The 12,888-nt window shown below is 39.5% G+C and overlaps 1 protein-coding gene and 1 pseudogene across 1 annotated transcript; one reads left to right on the forward strand and one right to left on the reverse strand.

Moving 5' to 3' along the window:
* Window positions 1-2,314: 2,314 nt before the first annotated feature.
* On the forward strand, window positions 2,315-4,530 carry LOC113047074 (uncharacterized). Its single transcript, XM_026208334.1, has 2 exons — window positions 2,315-3,708; window positions 4,401-4,530. The coding sequence occupies exon 1, from the start codon at window positions 2,488-2,490 to the stop codon at window positions 3,457-3,459; it is 972 nt and encodes a 323-aa protein (XP_026064119.1). The 5' UTR covers window positions 2,315-2,487; the 3' UTR covers window positions 3,460-3,708; window positions 4,401-4,530.
* Window positions 3,715-7,824, reverse strand: LOC113047068 (uncharacterized; annotated as a pseudogene).
* Window positions 7,825-12,888: the final 5,064 nt, after the last annotated feature.

Below are 12,888 nucleotides of genomic sequence, written 5' to 3' on the forward strand. Positions count from 1 at the left end.
GGACATGCAAGTGAAAGTCTTTGCTGTAGTCTGGTAGGCCCAGAGCTGGGGCCTTGGTGATCGCCTGCTTCAACGCAGTGAAGTTCAGTTCTGCCTCCTCAGTCCAGTTCATCTTCCTGATCAGCTGGACCCTCTCTGTAGAAATCGCTCTCAGACCTGGCATGATGATGTGTCCCAAATAGGTCACCTTGGATTGGACCCATTGGAGCTTGTCTTTGGAGGCCTTGAATCCTGCTTGAGCGAGCACATTGCATACAATGATAGAGGCTTTTTCACAATCGCTTTGTGTTTCACCTGTTATCAAAATGTCATCTGCATATTGGAGAACGCAGACTGTAGAGGGTAGATCAGTCATCTTTGCCAATGTCCTCTGTACTGCCGCCGAGAAAACTGCGGGACTGTCCACATAGCCCTGTGCCAAGCGTGTCCAGGAAAATTGTTGACCTTGGAAGGTGAACGCTAGTAGAGGCTGAGTGTCTGGATGTACAGGCACAGAGAAAAAGGCTGCACACAAATCAATGACTGTGAAATATTTGTGCGTACATGGAAAAGAATTAATCACAGTCGGTATATCAGGCACAATTGGAGCTAATGGTGTTATCAATTGATTTATAGCTCTTAAATCTTGAGTTAAACGCCATGTTTTACCATCTGCTTTAACTATGGGGTTAATTGGCGTGTTGTAAGGAGAGTGTATCGGTACGAGGACACCCTGCTGGACAAAATTCTCAATCAATGGCTTTATGCCCAGTTCCTTATCTTTAGACAAAGGATATTGCTTAATATTCACCTTATTCCGTCCCGCCCACTTTTAATACTTCGCTCTTCCGCATTTTGTCATCCGACTTCCGCTAAACTGATACGGCACATCCGGTAACTGGTTCAGCAGTAGTACGATTGTTTATAGCTAGCTATAACTGTGGCGTAATGACTAATAACGTTAATGTCGTAAATTTACTAAATTGGGAGCACGGTGAAAACTTCTTACGACGATCAGATGGGCTCAAATTGTCCCATCCGTCATCACTGTTAACGTGAGTAGACGATATGAAGAAGTGGCCAGAGGTAACCTATGGGGACATTTTTAATTACTTCGTCCTGTCAGAAGGAGTTGATGGAGCAGCAATGAGAAATTATAAAAGTACCGAGGCATACCAGTATTTGCATAGTGGGAAAGTGGGCCGTGTACTGTTACACAGCGAGGGTGATTTAGTCTTTTTAAAAGCAAATGTGCACCCCAGCCAGTCGAGCAGTCCAAACCACTCAGCGTGGGTGCTGGTCAGTGAGCAGGGATCGGTGGAGACCACTGGATGTTCATGCATCGCTGGTTTGGGAAGGACGTGTAGCCACGCAGCCTCGATATTATGGAAGGTATGACTATTACACACATGATTATTACTTATTATTAATGATAATATCTTGCAGCGATTGTTTTGTTGACATAAACTTAAGTATATTAACGTGTTTGTGACACACAGCTGCTGACCTGATGATCATCTGCAGACTAAGTATATTGTCTAATCTCTTAATTGTACATTGGAGTAAGGTAAGTGAACATTTATAAATTACATATTATCCAAAGAAGAGGATGGAACTTGGAAGTGGAATATGCCTTATATTCGGGTGTGCATAATTATTAGGCAGATTATTTTTTTAAAGATAAATTGAGCCAAAAAATATTATATATCACTTACATAAGTTTAAATATAAAATTAAAAGTTATTAAGATTAATATACTTGGGGGGGAAATATGATCAGAAAATCAACTTGCACACAGTCTGTAGGCAAAAGATAAGGTAAAGGTAGGTGTACATTAAGTGTAACATCAAGTCTAATCATGCTTTCACCTGATACAAGGAATAAGGTAGGTAAACATCAAGTGTAGTAATAATGAATGATTTTGAAATAAGACAGCTGTGAAAGTTTTGAAATTTCTTTTAAGTATAAAAGAACAGTAAACTTGTGCTGGCCAATGATTAATTGCATCTAAAATGAAAGTTTTTGACTACATAATATATATGTGTGTACTGTGTATGTTTTTTTAATGTATATATAAACACACACACATGCATGTATATATTATGTTTTTATATATGTATATATATATATATATATATATATATATATATAGAATAGAAATAGAAATATATATATATATATATATATATATATATATAGAATATAAATTATATGAATATAAACATATACATGGACATATTTTCAAAATATAATACTGTACGTGTGTGTGTCTTTATATATACATAAAAAAACATACACAGTACACACAAATATTATGTAGTCAAAAACCTTCATTTTAGATGCAATTAATCACAATTAATTGTTTCCCAGTACTAATACAAACTCAGTAACTATGTTTGGTTATAGGTTGAAAATGCTGTTTCCAGTGGGCTCACTGGAATTGCCTGCACAGATGAGCAGAGGCTCTGGAATGTGGGGACCCAGAGGAACCTCTGCCCAAAGCAGCTAATGGACATCACCTTTTCCCACCACCGAGCTACTGATGAGCTGCAGATGCCAGAGGTAATGCCGAAAAATGTCCCTCTGCCTCCCACTCCTTCATTTTGCACCCAGGATGAGCTGAGAGAGGGTCTCAAGCATCTTCGACTGCCTGTGTCAAGCCTTCTGCACAAATGTCTGAGTGCTGCAAAGGGACAGGAGCCAGAACATCCTGCATCCTCACCACATGCTGACCACGATGGCATCAACAACTGCCAGAGATGTATGTTGTTTTATAGTAGTTTCGTGGCCATTCATCCCAACAAATTTACATCACTGGAGCGTGTAACCCTTGAGCAAAGTTCCTCTCACTTGTGGCATGATTCTCGTAAGGTTAGAATCACTGCAAGCACGGCAAAGAAGGTTCCAATCAGAGGCAACCCTCAGACCTATATCAGAGAGCACCTCTACCCCAGGTTCCATGGGAATGCAGCAACTAACCATGGCTTAGAAAGTGAGGCATCTGCTTTACAGTGGCTAGAGGGTTGTGGGTTTATAGTCAGCCGCAAAGGCACTGTTGTGTGTGCAAGTGAGCCCTGGCTGTCAGCAAGCCCTGATGGAGTTTTGAACTCAGAGGAACTGCTGGAGATCACGTGCCCTCTCCTTAAGACTGATGAGTCTCTGGAGGACCTGTTCAAAAGTCAGAGATATGATGTGAGGATGGTGGAGGGGACACCTGAGCTGCAGCCAAATGGTCCACGGGGCTTCTATATGCAAGTGCAGCTTGCCATGTTCTGTACAGGGCTGAGGGCCTGTAAGCTGCTCATCTGGGTTCCATCACAGCAAGTTCTGCTACATGTCCCATATAATGAGCAATTCTGTGCCAAGACTGTAGCTCGACTAAAAACATTTTACTTTAAGTATATGCTTCCTCATGTGTCAGATGAGTTTCAGGAAGGCCGCCTGCTGCTTTCCACAAGATACTTGCAGCTTTGTAAATAAGCAGGAATGAGAATAATTAGGTTAAGGATAGGATATTAGGTAATTAGGGTGAGATGTAGAGGGTGTGGGTGAAAACTGGAACTATTTTAAATTAGTGGTTTTTAATAAGTTGTGTTAAACAAGAGACAGACTGTGATTTTTGTTTTATAAAATGTATAATTTATTATAAATTGTATAAAATCAGATTTGTTGATCAGTGTTTGCTGTTTTCAGGAGCCAAGAGACCCCTTTACTGACCATCCTGTAGAGGTAAAATTTCACCATTTAATTTCCATATCCATTCTGGTAATATTGCAAAGGTTTATAAAAATAAACAGGTAACTTCTGGTAACATTGCAAAGGTTTATAAAAATAACTTAAATGGGTAACTTCTGGTAACATTGCAAAGGTTTATAAAAAATAACTTAAACGGGTAACTTCTGGTAACATTGCAAAGGTTTATAAAAATAACTTAAACGGGTAACTTCTGGTAACATTGCAAAGGTTTATAAAAATAAACGGGTAACTTCTGGTAACATTGCAAAGGTTTATAAAATATTTTACAGCAGGTAACTTCTGATAACATTGCAAAGGTTTATAAAACAACTACTTACACTATTTACACTGATTAATTAGTAAAAAAAAAAAAACACAGCAAAATGTATCGACAGTTGTGTAACACACCTACAAATCAACACTTATTCCTCTGCTACATCAGAAATGATGTCGCTCCGAAGGTTACACAGGGCTGCACAAATTCTCAAAATTTTATCAATTTTAGGGGTGAGGTTAATTGGAACTGTTTGAGAGAGGATTTTGAAATTTTTCAGTCGGCATATGACCCGCTCAACATGGACACGTACATTGGCAATGCGCCTAGTGTTGGTGGTGTCTTCTTCAGAGAGTTGCATGCCTCTCTTGGTGAATGCTGGAATGACTAGTTTCACCTTCCTTTCATACAGGAGATCAGTAATGGTGAAGCCTCTGTCTGCCATTACTTTATCACCTGGACGAAGGTATTCCAGGAACCCTGAATTTGCAGTTATGAATTTGTCACTGCACCTTCCTCCATACGCTGGTGAGATGAACATGATCAGTCCACATGGTGCAATAGAGACCAGATATTTGATTGTGTTCTGGCCGTAGTAATGGCTGTAGGACTCGCCTCTTGAGTCAAGGTTGCGTGGCTTTTGAAGGGGTGTCTCTGAACAGTCGATCACACATGTTGTATGTGGGAATTTTTCTCTGAAACACTGAGGCATTGTTGCCTGGATTGTCTCCCTGGGAAGCCATGGTATGTAATCCCTCATGTTCTCCTCCATGATGTCAATCCAACATGAAACCACCTTGCTTACAATGGACTGAGAAACACCAAACCTTTCAGCAAGATCACCCTGCAATAAATTAAGACGCAGCTTCATCAGAGTCATCAGGATCTGATCGCAAGTGTGTAGCTGGAAGCTGTTGGTGTATCAACTGGACCTGGTAAGGTGCTCGGCAACTGAATGAAATGCATCCAATGTCAACCCTGTGTAAAGCTGACAAAGGTTGTTTTTTCTCAGCAGAGTTCTGTACAATGGCACCGGCTCAGTACATTGTGTTCCCATATCAGACGTAGGTGGCTTCAGGTTGATTTGTGATTTTGAACTGTAGTTGTGATCAGAGACAGATGGATCCTCCCATTGTGTTTCAGCATCACAGTTCAGGGGCATGTGGATGTGATCACCCTCACAGTTGTCCACTGCATCACTTGTGGTCATCGATACATCTGTGGAAATAATATTAAACATTTTTACATTATTATTTAAAATACATCAAGATAATTAATATATGATAGGACCCATACTTGGAACAGTGTGTGAGAGAGATGCATTAAAAACAAAATGGCATACACACTAAATGTAGTGTTCAAACATAGGTTAATATCTGAATGAGAAATGTAGCTAGCTGGCCTGCTATCACCTGCAATCTCTGTAACAGGAATAATGTGAGCTATTGCAATGTTTGTAACATCTGGTACTACTGTTAATATTAAATAAAGTTTGGTCGTAAATGGTAATCATGCAAAATTCGTTGTACTTTGTTAACTGCTTGTTACTGATCTTAAATGTAAAAATAGAACAGACTTAATAAATCTAATGTCAGGTGAACAAGCTCATAACTAGTTAAATTAATGTTAGCTTACCTGATTCTGACGATCTTTTTAGCACCCGGCGTGACGTCTTTACCGGGACATCGTAACCGAGCCATTTCTCGGGGTAAGGGTGTTCGTCAGTCGGCCTCCCGTCCATAAAATGGTATGAACACACATAAGGACGATTTGGTGGGCGCTTCAAATTTAGCGCCTTAATCCATCGCCTCAGGTGCTCCTCTTCTTTAGGTGGTGGATGTAAATTATACAGTGCCCCACAACACTCCGACCGCTTCACGTTGTGTTCGAAACATGTTTGATGCAATTGTTCTCTTCTTTTAATCCAATTATTATGGCAGCCCCTAACTGAGCATATAACACTTGACATATTGACGTTTTGTTATTAACCCCTTTGCGTGCAAACATCGCTGACGGCCCCAGTTTATTATTGTTTCACTTTCACAGCACATTAAACATCACTGTCTTACTTCATCTGGACAAACTATGCATCAATTGAAAGTTTAAAGACTCTAGCTTCGATATTTGACCAATATTTTGATAAAACATTGTTGCAGTGACAGATATTTAGTGATTTATGTCAGGAGTGCAAAATAATAAATCCGTATTATGCCACATTTTGAATAGAAATTCACAACTCACTCATATTCAGTCACATCAAGAGCGGTTTATTTGTGTTCACATAGACTCACTGAACAGCGTCAATAAGGATTTACAGACCAAAGATGCATATCTGCGGAGATATATGGATATATTTACTGATGTTTACTTCATATTTCTTCAGACAGAATCGTCATTTCTATTCATTTTCCACGGATTTACGCGATCAGATGATAAACAGCCTCTCCCAGCGATCTGTGTATGTGTTTGCTGTGCCGGCAGCTCGTGCTGTGTGGCTCAGACTCTGATTGGGTCTTCCCAAAAGTCAATCTGAGAGTGTAATATCTGGACACCGCCCCATCGTGTCACATGCTTCCTGCACACTTCCTGGTAGTTATCTGGCCAAAACAACACTGAAACACCTCTGTACACACAAAATATCCGAACAATAAACCCGCGATTACGATAGTAAAGCTTGGTATGAGAATTTCTTGAGATCTGGGGCGTTTTTATAAAAAAAATCGAAAATGTACATCGGAAATGCTAACTTGTGCAGCGATGAAAAAGGCTACAAATAACATATTTTTACAACAGTAAACGACCAAATTCCACCCCTGATCGCTAAAGGAAGTTATTATAAACACTCGATCGGGGTTTAAAGTGAGTTTTTAGTAAAAGTGTAACGTTACTAATAATTTCATAAATTGTCAGATGTAGCTTGATGCTAACGTTAGCACCAATGCTACTAATAGCAGGTGCTTTTCTTCTTCATCATGCATTTTTGTCACAATAATTCACGTAAGGTCGTAAGAAAATGTTTTGTTGTATTTTTATAGTAAGACTTTTGATAAATAAGGGCTAAATGCAAACAGAGACTGAAGTGAGATTGCTGCTTTGTGTCTTTGTAAAGCCTGAAAAACCACAATCAAGGCTAATAAAGGTGGAATAAAAACAAAAGAATAATGATAAAAGAATAATGCGGATAATGTGTCATACCTGGCGGAGGTGTGAAAGACTCGTTTGGTGAGAACAATGGAATAACAAATAGGGATTAATCGGGCAGTTTTCATAGCCAAACAAACACAAAATACACAGGAGAGTTTACATGTGAGATCTCAAAGAGATGACAAGGGCCATAAATCAATCTGATTAGCCTTCTCTAAAAACACACATGACATGGCCTTAGAAAATATTTCATAAAATTCACCGTTTTACAGATTCGATTATGAAATTTTTTATGAAGGTTTGGAAGACTTGTGGCCTTAGCTACACTGTGTTTTCAAACTCATTTCCTACATCAACATTTTTTTAAATGCATTTAAAACATATGTTTTATATATTTTTATTTTTGTTTTTATGTTTGAGCTTATATATCTCTATTATCATAACAGTCTGAGTGATTCTGATTCCTGAACAGTAAACTTTAAAGTGTCAGCTTTGTGAACAATGGTTGATTATGTATCTAGTCAGAAAGAATCACGAGCAGAAACCTTTTTATTTTGGGTATGTAATTTCGGTCTCCATGCCAAAAAAGGGGGGTTACTAGTAAGGGGTTAAGTCCCTCTCAGCCGGAAGTAAGATGACAAAACGAACGCAATGGCGGCGCCTCTGTTGCCATGGAAAATAAGGTGAATAGACAGGTTTATTAGTTTTCAATTTTAATTTATATGGTTCCATGTCTATAAATCCTGTGTCATCTTTATACTGTGACCATAATGCAGGGTCTACCAGAGTTTCAACCGCTGGTGGTATGTCAGACCTGGGCTTACATGTGGCTGGTTCTGCTTTGCTGTCTTCCCAATCCGGCAATGGGTTCACAGAGACCTGTAAGCTAGACAGGAAAGAGAACGTGACCAAATCATCAGTGAATTTAATGTCCATATTTAATTTGTGCATCAAATCTCGTCCTAACAAATTTAATGGAGCTCCTGGAATGATTGTGAATTTGTGAAAGAATGGAATTAATCCAGGAGCCCTTACCTCTAGAGGAGGCGTTACAGGACATTGAATGTCAGTTCCTGAAATTCCTACAGAGTTTACTATTTGACTAGAAAGAGGACCCTCATAATGTGCAGCAGTCATTGAAGTTGCGTCAGCTCCAGAATCTAGGAGGAACGTCTGTGGTTGACCGTGCACTAACAATGTAACATATGGCAAATCTTTATTGTTATTAGTAAATGTGAGGGTCGTCATAGATACATTGGAACTGACTTCACTCTGTAGGCATCCCTATTGTGGTCCTTGAGGTTTGTGCCAAGAAGTAGGATAAGGGGAGTTGAATCTTTCTCTGTCTCTCTGCTGAGAGTGATCTATTCTTGGCTTCCACTGAACTGAATCTCCCTGAGGACGATTCTGACTTCTCCCTTTTCTGCAATTTCTTTGGACATGACCTTCCTTTCCACAGAGATCTTTTTGGAACACTTGATCTGTGCTTTAGTTCTGCTTTTAGGTCATGTTCACCTCTATGTGGTTTTTGCCCAGTGAACATAGCAGTTTCAGTTTTGACCACAAACCCTCCAGAAATATCTAGTTCCCTAACTCGCTTCCCTAATGCTTCTATGGTCATTTCTAACAAGTTAGTTGTTGTGATTCTAATCAGTTGTGCTTGTTTTCCATGCATATTATTCAGAAATGTGTTGATGAATAACGCCTTTAAGTTATCATCAAGTGGGAGTTTAGATTCCTCCACCCATGCTTTCTTAAATCTCAGATAGAAATCTGAAGCAGTTTCTTTAGACTTCTGCTTTGTGTTTGCAGCAAATGATAAATCTTGTTTATTGCCTAGACGCTTCTCTATGAATGCTTTCAACTCCTTAAAGAAAGAAGTATGATTTTCCTGTTTTTCCCAGAAAAATACATGTGGTCCTTTTGATGTAGCTAAACCTGATATATGATCATTTTCATACTCCAGCGTTTTGCATTCACTAATCAGCATTTCCTCAGTGACATCTCCTTCCATTGTCCTTGCCAGAACTGCTCTGTAATCAGCACCTGTAAAATGAGCGTACTTTGTGTGTGATTGCAGAATAGTTACAAATTTACTAGGATTCTGTGGAGAAGGCAAACTTTTACAGATTGCTTCCATATCTGTCATTTTTACTGGTTTCACCCCTATCGCATTTCCCGATCTCATCCACACCATTGCACTCTGAGTTTTGGGAGTTTCCTTTGTCTCTACCTTTGTCTCTTTGAAAGTACCTGACTTTTCAGTAACATGACTGTTGTGCGGTGGCGCTGTGGGTAGGCGAGGAGTGCAGTAGGGCGGTGGCTTGTCTTGTGGAAAGCTGTTTTGATGAGCCACAAAGGCAAGTACCTTTTTCTTTTCTGGTCCTTGATCCCAGACCTTTTTCAGATCCTTCCATACATTATAACTTTTAGTCATATATTTATAATCCCAAGTGGGATCGCCCCACCCCTCAAAAATTAGACTTTTAGCCAATTCCATACCCTCATCAGTGAATGAACCCTCTCTAGGATACGGAGTTTCAATTTGTGGTTTCATGCCCTCTGACCATCCTGCCATATCACTTACAAAAGGTTCCGCATAAAACCCTTGATTATTTCTGAACATAAAATCAATTGGTGTCTCTCCTGGTAATGGTCTTGACTTTGAACCCCCCATCTTCCACTTAATAGCAGCGCAAAGTATAGTGTTTAGGCAGTGATAAGCAAGCAAATTTGCAATTCAAAATTCTTCTATACTCTTTTGCCCAACCTTAACTGTGATTCCATGTATCGTATTGTGACCGTGGGTGATTTTTTCTAGGTTTTGACTTACACAAAGCTTTCGCCCTGATCGTCACTAGATCACCTTCTTTTGTTTGGGTGTTTCCTAGTTTTGGGCTCTCGCCAAACCAAGTTCGGGTCGCCCCTAAAACACCTTTTCTTTTGGGTCACAATATTTCAACATGTAATAACAATTGTTAATTGATTTCCACAATATGGATTTTAATTAAATTTCAATCCCCAAATTAAATCAATTTCCGCGATGGTTAAAATACAGCAAAAGTTTAGAATTCGCAATACCCAATACGCAACCGTGATCAAAAGTACAGTGTGGCCAGTACTGCATATCCAATCACTCTACGCTAATAGTCAATTGACTACTGTTGCCAGCCGTAGTGTAACAACAATGGAACGCTTAATTCCACTAGCAATTAGTGATTACAACTCCTTCCCGTGTCTTTACGGAGAACGCGGGATAATTTTTACATTAATCCCCTACTAGGATCCTACAGAGGGTAAGCGCTATATTTCTTTCAAGAAATATACGAAAACACTTACCCCCTTTTTTATGTAGGTCCGCCTGATTCACCGGTGCGTCTTTTTCTCTTGATCTCTTGATCTCCTGATCTCGGGATGTTTCACTCTCTGGTTCTTAGGAGATTCCCCCCTTTCGCGGACGAGCCCCCAGCTGTAAGAATAAATTGTATATTCTTGCCTTCGAGATCATAAATATTATTTTGGTTCAGGTTGGGTTATCTGAGCAGAGAAGAGCAGGTACCCGGGAACCAAGAATGAGTCACACAAGTGGTGTAGTTCATTCCAAGCTCAACTTTATTGTACAAGGGGTGTTACTTTTATAGGGAAATGAAACAACGTAATGTCTGGCAGATATTTAGATGATCAAGCATAACACACTGCATTGAGCAACACCATGAATATAGAGTAAGGTTCAAAGGAATACATCATAATGTTATCACATAATGTCCTTTTATCACAAGATGTGTTCACGTGTACGAGCAGAATCTCACAGTTTCCTCCCATCCTCCCTCTCTCATCTCCTCTAGACCAGCCAGTTCCTTGACCTCATCTCCACTGGTGCCAGTCAGTCCCGCAGCTCACCCTCAGTCAGCACCCTCTGGGCCCGATGGTTCCAGTTTCCAGCTCCACCTTGGCAGGTGGATTCCCTGTCTCCACCTCCAGCCTCCGAGCCCTGGACTCCTCCTCGGTCCTTCAACCCTGCGGCTCCGTCTTGGCACCCTGCTCCCTCATCTTCACCATGGCCCAATACTGGACTATAAATCGCATTTATTTAGAACCAAGAACCAAGAGAAAACATTACCGTCTACAGCCGCGAGAGGGCGCTCTATGTTTTCAGGGAGAGGTTACAGGAGCACTGAGCAGCATAGAGCGCCCTCTCGCGGCTATAGACGGTAATGTTTTCTCTTGGTTCATTTCAAATTAATTTTGATAAATAAGTCGCACCTGACAATAAGTCACAGGACCAGCCAAACTATGAAAAAAAGTGTGACTTACAGTCCAGAAAATATGGTATGTGAAAGTGTGTTTTATGTTGAATGTGAATGTATCTGCATGATTACCATCTGAGCGTTTGAAACTGTTTACTCAGAGTTGTAACGTTTAAGAACAGAAAGAGCGTTGAAGACGCGGCTGGATCTGCACTGAATTGAAAGCAAATCTGCAAAGGCTATTATTTGCTTGCGATGAAGATATGAATTGGATGAACACCACGCGCATTGTCTACTGTTTAACAGGTAATAACTTGGCTACATTCGATTACAGTTCACGATACCACTGTGACATTAGTTTGTTGTACGTAATTTATAACAAGAGGGGGAACCAAGTTGAATGTAGCTTCCAAAAGACAAAAAATAGCCGATCAATATTTTCTATATTTGATACAATCACACCGGAGTGAGAACTCAGTGAGTCATATCATTAGCTGCTAAATTCAGATCTGCGTTCGCTGGCTGGCGATGAGCCAGAGACAGACGTGTTTTAACAGCAGTGCGCATTATAACCAATCACACAAGATTCTGTAGAGCTTATTAAAGCATTGGCCAATCAGAGGTGTTCCGATGTGTCATCGCTAAAATGCGGTGCTTCCTTCACTCGCTCACTGATGGAATACCTCTTTCTGGCGAATTATCTCAATTCGTATTAAAAAATATATTATGGCATGACACCTGTATTACTTAAGTAAACAGACAGGTTTTTATAATAAATCACATAATAAGGTTACTTTGACCATCGCATATTATAATTATTAACAATTTATGAAAAGTGAGAATCCAGATATTTCATCATATATTTCATGCTCCTGTGAATGGTTCTAATAAAAAAAAAAAAAATAATGGTCCCACTTTATATTAGGTGGCCTTAACTACTATTTACTTAAATTAAAAAATAAGTACAATGTACTTGTTGTGTTCATATTGTATTGTAAAATACTTTTGCTGCTATTAAGGTGGGATGGGGTAAGTTTAAGGGTGGGTTAAGGTGTAAAGCATGGGTCATCAATGTAATTATAAATGTAATTACAGAAATTAAATACAGATGTAATTACATGTAGTTTTTTTTTTATATAAGTACAATGTAAAAACGTACGTACACAATATGTACATTGAACTAAATTATTAATTAAAATGTAAGTACATAGTAGTTAAATTAAATAAAATTTATGCATTTAGCAGACGCTTTTATCCAAAGCGACTTACAGTGCATTCAGGATATAAATTTTTACATCTCATGTGTTCCCGGGGAATCGAACCCGCAAACTTGCGCTTGCTTGCTGGCTTGCTAGCGCATTGCTCTACCAGTTGAGCTACAGGAACACTTAACTTTAGTTAAGGCCACTTAATATAAAGTGGGTCCAAAATAATAAATAATAATGATAATTTGCCAATATGCTGTGGCTGCTCTGTGTCACATGACGAACCCCATGCCTAGACACAATT

Source organism: Carassius auratus, chromosome 28 (genome assembly GCF_003368295.1).
Source record: "Carassius auratus strain Wakin chromosome 28, ASM336829v1, whole genome shotgun sequence".
Classification (NCBI taxonomy): domain Eukaryota; kingdom Metazoa; phylum Chordata; class Actinopteri; order Cypriniformes; family Cyprinidae; genus Carassius; species Carassius auratus.

Bases quoted from the DNA above. Each gene is read 5' to 3' on its own strand.
- LOC113047074 (XM_026208334.1), top strand. From the start codon at position 2,488: ATGGACATCACCTTTTCCCACCACCGAGCTACTGATGAGCTGCAGATG.